The sequence below is a fragment of the Sardina pilchardus genome, chromosome 12 (genome assembly GCF_963854185.1).
Source record: "Sardina pilchardus chromosome 12, fSarPil1.1, whole genome shotgun sequence".
In the NCBI taxonomy this organism is placed as follows: domain Eukaryota; kingdom Metazoa; phylum Chordata; class Actinopteri; order Clupeiformes; family Clupeidae; genus Sardina; species Sardina pilchardus.
The window spans coordinates 32,743,081-32,750,580 of NC_085005.1; the positions used below are offsets into that span (position 1 = coordinate 32,743,081).

At 46.9% G+C, this 7,500-nt stretch overlaps 2 protein-coding genes across 4 annotated transcripts in view; both read right to left on the reverse strand.

The window, feature by feature from the left end:
* The window catches only part of acbd3 (acyl-Coenzyme A binding domain containing 3), an 18,419-nt gene extending 15,704 nt beyond the window's left edge, over nucleotides 1–2,715 (reverse strand). For both annotated transcript variants that reach the window (XR_009941002.1, XM_062551021.1), the window contains exon 1: nucleotides 2,397–2,715. Coding sequence is in view for 1 of the 2 variants with exons in the window: in XM_062551021.1 (XP_062407005.1) it covers nucleotides 2,397–2,691 (295 nt within the window). In the remaining variant the exon portion in view is untranslated. The remainder of the gene's footprint in view (nucleotides 1–2,396) is intronic.
* A 4,445-nt stretch (nucleotides 2,716–7,160) lies between these two features.
* lin9 (lin-9 DREAM MuvB core complex component) overlaps nucleotides 7,161–7,500 on the reverse strand; it is an 11,961-nt gene continuing 11,621 nt past the window's right edge. For both annotated transcript variants that reach the window (XM_062550376.1, XM_062550375.1), the window contains exon 15: nucleotides 7,161–7,500. This exon is cut by the window's right edge and continues 907 nt beyond it. The gene's annotated coding sequence lies outside the window, so the exon portion shown is untranslated.

The window sequence follows — 7,500 nt, forward strand, 5'->3', positions numbered from 1 at the left end:
ACAGCAAGCTAACTCCACATAATGCATCACCTAAAGAAAGCCACAGCAAGCTAACTCCACATAATGCATAACCTAAAGAAAGCAAGCTAACTCCACATAATGCATCACCTAAAGAGAGCAAGCTAACTCCACATAATGCATCACCTAAAGAGAGCCACAGCAAGCTAACTCCACATAATGCATCACCTAAAGAAAGCCACAGCAAGCTAACTCCACATCATGCATCACCTAAAGAAAGCCACAGCAAGCTAACTCCACATAATGTATCACCTAAAGAAAGCAACCCCAGGACCACAGCAAGCTAACTCCACATCATGCATCACCTAAAGAAAGCCACAGCAAGCTAACTCCACATAATGTATCACCTAAAGAAAGCAACCCCAGGACCCACAGCAAGCTAACTCCACATAATGTATCACCTAAAGAAAGCAACCCCAGGACCACAGCAAGCTAACTCCACATCATGTATCACCTAACCCCAACCCCAGGACCCACAGCAGGATCCTTCATCATCAGGCACTCAGTCCAACACCATGATGCTAGAAATTGGACATATTTACTTTCCTTTTTGTATCCACTAATACAAGGTTTTACACCAGCAGTGCACCTGTCTTAACACTGAGGCAGAAGCCTACACTATTCCCATGAACTCTACACACTCTCTCTCTCTCACACACACACACAAAACACACACACACACACACACACAAGACACACAAACACACACACACACAGTTAATCTTGTGGATGCAGCGTGTCCTCTCCTCGTGCCTGTTGACTAACCCAGTGGATTCCATTTTAATCAATTAGTTTCCGTGGCGACAGAGGGAGAAGTGGGCATCGAGTTGCACCAAATCTCTGTCCACCGGCAGGGTTACGCCAGAGCGCCAACATGGGGCATTACATACCCAATCTCCGTTAACCTGCTAGGAACAGTGGGACACGTTCCGTTAACCTGCTAGGAACAGTAGGACACGTTCCGTCACAGTGGGACACGTTCCGTTAACCTGCTAGGGAACAGTGGGACACGTTCCGTCAACTTGCTAGGAACAGTGGGACACGTTCCATCAACTTGCTAGGAACAGTGGGACACGTTCCGTCAACTTGCTAGGAACAGTGGGACACGTTCCGTTAACCTGCTAGGAACAGTGGGACACGTTCCGTTAACCTGCTAGGAACAGTGGGACACGTTCCGTTGACTTGCTAGGAACAGTGGGACATGTTCCGTCAACTTGCTAGGAACAGTGGGACACGTTCCGTCAACTTGCTAGGGAACGCAATGACACAGTGGAAAAAGTTGTCCAGTGAGTGAGCAAGTGACCTTGCGAATGTGAGCCAAGCACGACCATAGAGGCTGTTTTTGCAAAGAGAGCAGTGTTGTTGAGGAACAAACTCTAACCCTGGGATGAGACTGTGTGTGGATTTTGTGTGTGTGGGGGGGGGGGTCAAAGTCCTTCTTACATGCCAGCCCAGCAATCTAACAATAACAAGCCCCCCCAGTGGTCACGTCAGGATAAGCCCGACAGGACACACACCGAGCCTGCTAGCTGCACACAGGACACCACACAGGACACACACCGAGCCTGCTAGCTGCACAGGACTGCTCTCTCAGTCCCACAACACTCAATAATCGCCGGTCAAATCAATGACTGCAGACGCAACAAAACTCGTGGGGGGGGGGGGGGGGGGGGGGGGTTACTATCCTTTACACATGGACGGTAAACTAAACATAACAAGGTCTCCCAACGAATGTGTGTGTGTGCTACGGCAAGTTCAACACGAGAGCTCCACAGCGGTGTGTGTTACCTGCCTCCAGAGACACGAGATATCATCACGCCCTCACACACCTTCAAAACTGTCAACGGATGCGCTATGACGTCTTTCCTGATAGTTCTCCTAAGGACACGAATATTTCGTCTAGCTAGCATTCTTTATACCACCAGGTTTGCGACCGACATGTCCATATCAATATCACTCACTAAAAAACCTTGACGTTAACGAGCCAAGCACATGATCAACAACACATGACATGTCCTGATGGTTCCTCACTAGCGGGTTTTCCAACGGATGTAGCCAACTTGTTAGCTATCCGTTTGCAATCACGGTCAAGCACACACTACTAGTGGAGTCGGTAAACTCATAATTTTACGGCACAAGATCATGTTTATGCCGCACAATAAACGTCTACAGCAATAAAAGAGGACTCAACGGTTCAATAAGACAGTGAACACCGTTAGCTTGCCAGGATAGCTAACATTACGTTAGTTGCCTTGAATGTGACACATCGATGGCAAGGGTCGAGTTAGCTTCATTTAACGTTCGATATTTTCTGCCAAGTTACTTCGCATTATAAATGCGATTAACACACACAGGGCAGCACTCGAATAGCCAGCTACCTTTGAAAAATGTCAGCGCCAGTCCATACAGCTCGTCTAAAGAGAAGCCCCATTTCCTCTCGATGGAGCTTCTAGCATTTTCACCCTCTTCCTCCTCCTCCTCCTCCTCCCCATCCTCGCCATCGCCGGCTCCATGGTTTCCGTTTGTCCGTCCTTCCAGCGAGGAGTCCAGTGGCTTGACATGTTCCTGGTCACCCTCGGGATCTGGGCTTAGGGTGAGGCCGTCTATGGACACTTCGAGTCGGCTTGAATTACCGCTATTGAGGTCGCCGCTCCGAACCTCAGTCGCCATCATGCAGAATGTCAGCTGGAGCAGCCACGTACTTACTTCCGGTTCTTCAAACCGGAAATTCCGGCAGTTGCTCCTAGAGATGTAAATAATGACGTAGGAGAGAGCCTTGTCAAGATTTTGGATCAGAAAAAGTCAGAAATACATTTAAATGACAATCCAGACGAAATTGACTGCGAGCAGGCCCCTTAATAAGAAACATTTATTTCAAAATTGCAACATTAAAATAATAATAATAAATAATTTTATGAAATTCCTTTTAAATGAAATATTAACCTAAGCATGTCCACTGCATCTACAGTCTAAATAGTCCAACAGTTGTCTGTATAGTGTTGGTTTTATAATATCATAATGTAATAGCCTATGCACACCAATACAGAAATACCATCATGTTTCAAGGGTGGTGAAATTCAAGCAATTGGCTACTGCATCTAGTTCACCTCTTACCAGCCTGATCTTTTCCTTTCACCTCACATGGTCACATCATTGTATTGTTATTATAACCTTTATTTTAGTATGATTGAGATAAATTATCTCTTTTCCAAGAGAGTACCTGGCCCTAGGCAACAATAGGCTACTGTTTAAGATACAACATAAAGTCACAGAAATCAAAGACAAGATCTCAAAGTGTATATTCCAGACTCAGAGCATAGGGAGAAATACAATGTTACAATACTATACATCTATTTCAGAGGATTATATGCATACAACTTGTCCAGGATGCCAAGGACCATCAATAGCTCATGGCTGACTGAATAGGCTAGCTTTGGTCATGCCAAGCAATTAGGCCATACTGCAAACAGTGTGCTAATCCATGTGGGAGTTAAGGAGCAATAGCAGTGGGCCAAGCACCCTTTCACACATAATGACGTGTAGGTAGCCCTGTGCCATTACACATTGTGTTGGGAAGCGGCACAAAGGAGTCCAGTCATTGCTTGGAGCTCAAACTGTTCAGACGTTAGGGCGCAGGCTGACACACACTCACACATTCTCACACACACACACACACACACACACACACACACACACACACACACACACACACACACACACACACACACTGGTGCAGTTTGATATGGAAATGCCCTGAAATGGCTCTGGAATACACAGCTAATGACAGGAAGGCTCATGTTTGAGCGCTGCACATGTGCCCATGTTGGGTCCACTAGTGTAATATACAAGGTGGGAACATTTCTCAGGATTTAGTTTTTAAGCTAATGACAGATGTGACTCGTATTCCAACCACAACAGCATACTTCAGATATTACATTGGAAACAGAGGTTAAAGTCAATGGCCTCTCACTAACAGCGCAATAAAATACTTACCAGGTGAATAGGCTATCTACCTGCAGGCCACTTACCTGTCTTTAGCACTAACCACACCCAATGATGTGTTCTCGTCAGGTTTAATTAGTGTGACAATTGCGTGTTTAAAATCTGACGGAAAATATTTCTAAAATGTTACATTTTATCTTCCCAGTTGATAAGCAAGCTGTTGAGAGGAAACAAGACTGAGCCCTGTGAATGAGGGGACTGATCTTATCTCTGTGTATCTGGTATAAATTACCTTTAGACAAACTCCTTTCTGTGAACCAGGGGGAGACTGCTCACTCACACCGTGCTAACGGCATGATGAGCACCTTTGAACTGCCCTTGTGTATTGGCCAGGTAGAGGAGGGTGAACGAGGGGCCCTGCAGCCTTCACCTTGAGGCCCACACACTCACAGGAGGATCACCAGACATCAAATATCCGGGTTCCTGTCATTCCCATGATGATGTCAGCACCAGCTCTGAGCCCACTGCCGGGCCTCTGCTGTAGGTGTGTGTGTGTGTGTGTGTGTGTGTGTGTGTGTGTGTGTGTGTAGCTATGTGTCATCAAGTCATCCAAGTGAATCCAATTCAAAGGGAAGACCTTAAACATAACAGGGTATACACACCAATCATGCACAGTGCTAGACATGTGTAATAATGGTCAATATTTTACACACACAAATATTCTTTATACAACTAGACACTAGCCCTCTGCCAATGTGTATAATACTACTAATAATAATATTACTAATAATAATACACTATACTTTTCACACAGGGCTTTACACTTGGAGCATTCATAAAGAAATACATGTAATAATTCAAAAATGTGTGTAGGCCTAACGTTTTATATCTGGTTAATTTACCAAACCTACACAAATATGTCTCAATTGATTATTGTAACTGAGTAGGCCTGTCTTAACATTCAACACACAAGACAGATAGTTAACATCAGATTTATTATCATAATTCCCCATTCCTATTTATTAGGTCCAAACAGGCCCAAAATAATAGGAGTGAATATTTCATATAATCTTAATTCCCCATTGCTATTTATTAGGTCCTAACCCTATAGGCCCAAAATAGTAAGAGTGAATATTCTATGTGTGAATAAATGGTCAAGGACAGACCCAGTAGTGAAAATCAGACACCTTGTTCAAATGCTTTAGGATATGTTTAAAGGACAACCATTTTACAAAGGAGGGTGATGTTTTCCCAAGCGTGTGTGTATTGAAGGCGTAGAGTCCATTAGACTCCTTCAAAGATCTCCCGGCGCACGCCAGCGGTAGATGGCGAACATTCGCACCTACCTCACCATCAGACGCGCGAGGAACAATGTCGTCTGAAGGCAGCGCGAGCTGCTGCGGCAGTGCCAGCCGTGACCCATCGCCGACCATTCGCACCTCGAGCCACTTTGATCGCCCGGAGAGGACCGTGGATAAATAGAAGCCGCACGTCCGCAGAGGTCATTCCTGTCGCTCACCCCTCAAATGGACACAAGGACTATGCCTCCCGTCGGAGACCTCGCTCAATTCCAGCTGTTCTCAGGACACATGGAGAGGACGACCATGCCACGCTCAGGTATGCCACTCATCTGACTATGATGCGGTCCCTCATCTCTTATGTTCCACAGAGTAATTACACCAGACTTGCTTAACTGAAAAAGAAAGAAAAAAACACTTGGTTGATTTTGCCTAACTGGATCCCGTATTGTCTCTTTGCCCTTCAGATTTCACTATGCACGAGGGGGCCCGGTATTTTAACCCGCAGGGCGCGCCCGGGGCTCGAGCTGACAGCGTGGCTCTTCTCACTCACCGCCGGAAGAGAACCAACTTCACGCAGCAGCAGATCGAGGTGCTGGAGAAGGTGTATTCCGACACCAAGTACCCGGACATCTACCTGCGGGAGCGGCTGGAGCTGCTCACCGGCCTGCCAGAGTCAAGAATACAGGTGAGAATCCAGATGCGAGATACCTGCTCCAGGCAGATATGCATATGCGTCATGGTCTCATATTGTTTATTGTTTATATTGCTATTCTACTGTACTGTATTGTAATTAATTAATGTATTGGTTTTATTTGTATGTCGCTCAATTTGGACAAAGGCTGCCAAATAGTCATAACCATAACCACACATTTGCATTAGGGATGCAGTTATAAAAGTTACCCAATTCAAATGGTTTATGCAGTGCCAGAGTTGGAGCCCGAGGCTATGTGCTGATAGTGTGTGAACCATGTTCCCCCTCCTATGTGCTGATGGTGTGTGAACCGTGTTCCCCCTCCAGGTGTGGTTTCAAAACCGACGCGCCAAGTCTCGCAGGCAGGTGGGGAACCCGGTGACGCAGAGGAACACGAGCGTGCCCCAGACCACCGTGCCCAGCCTCCCCACGGCGCTCGCTCAGCTCCAGAACCGCATGAGCCACGACATGCACCGGATCCCCAACTTCACCACCGGAGACGCGTTCATCCCCCAGCTCCTGAACCCGGCCGAGGACACGCACTGTAAAACCACCCTGCCGACGAAACGGAGCGGATACGACAGCTCGCCCCCACCCGCATGCGCCTACGACACGGGCTGTGAGGACGGACGGCTCGAGATGAACCTGCCGGGGAAGCGGGTCGACCTCAGCGTGTCGGTGCCCGTTAACCTCGCCTCCTACCGCGGGCAGAACGAGAACTTCACCCCCAACCACGGCATCATGAGCGCGGCCTCCAAGCACGTCCTAGTGGAGTACGACAACTTCCCTCCCAACAAGACCATCGGCCCGGAGATGAAGGTGGCCATTCCTCCGCTGCCCTCGTCTCACGGCTTCATCCGGTCCCCCCCGAAGCAGGTCGCCTGTCCGGTCCCAGCCCTGCGGCTCAACCCCAACCCCAACCCCGACCACTTCGGCAAGTTCTCCCCCATCCGAGGCAGCGAGGCCCGCGACTTCTCCGACTCGGACTCCGACTGGGACAGAGAAGTTTTGTTCAACAGCTTTCTGTAACTACGGAGCGCAAACCAGTGCTCTATTTGTTTGTATATAGCCGCAGCACATTGTATATAATTGCAAAACTTATGGAACTATTTAAAGAAACCACACTCCTGTTTTTCATGTGTAAATAAATAACCAATCAGATTGTGGCAAGCCCATGGATGACAGATGTATGTAGTCACACGTGTTTCTCAGAGATTTTAATAAACATAAGAAACTGCAAGAAATATTTACATTTCATGTACATGCTGTACACAACTAACGTGTGAATGAGCAGGCTACTGCTAAAACAGCATCAGTAGCCTCTTCAGAAACAGAACCAGTTGCACCTTTACACCATGTTGTCTTGCTACTTCATACAACACATGGTCACACCAACAAGTCACACAAAACACTAAACTCAGTTTAGGAACAGCTTTAGGATTTAAAAAAAACTTTACAAAGTAACATTCCTCTGATATCAGTCAGACAATGTTCACACGAACATCTATTCTGTTAATGCAACAACTCCAAGATCTGTACAAATATCTA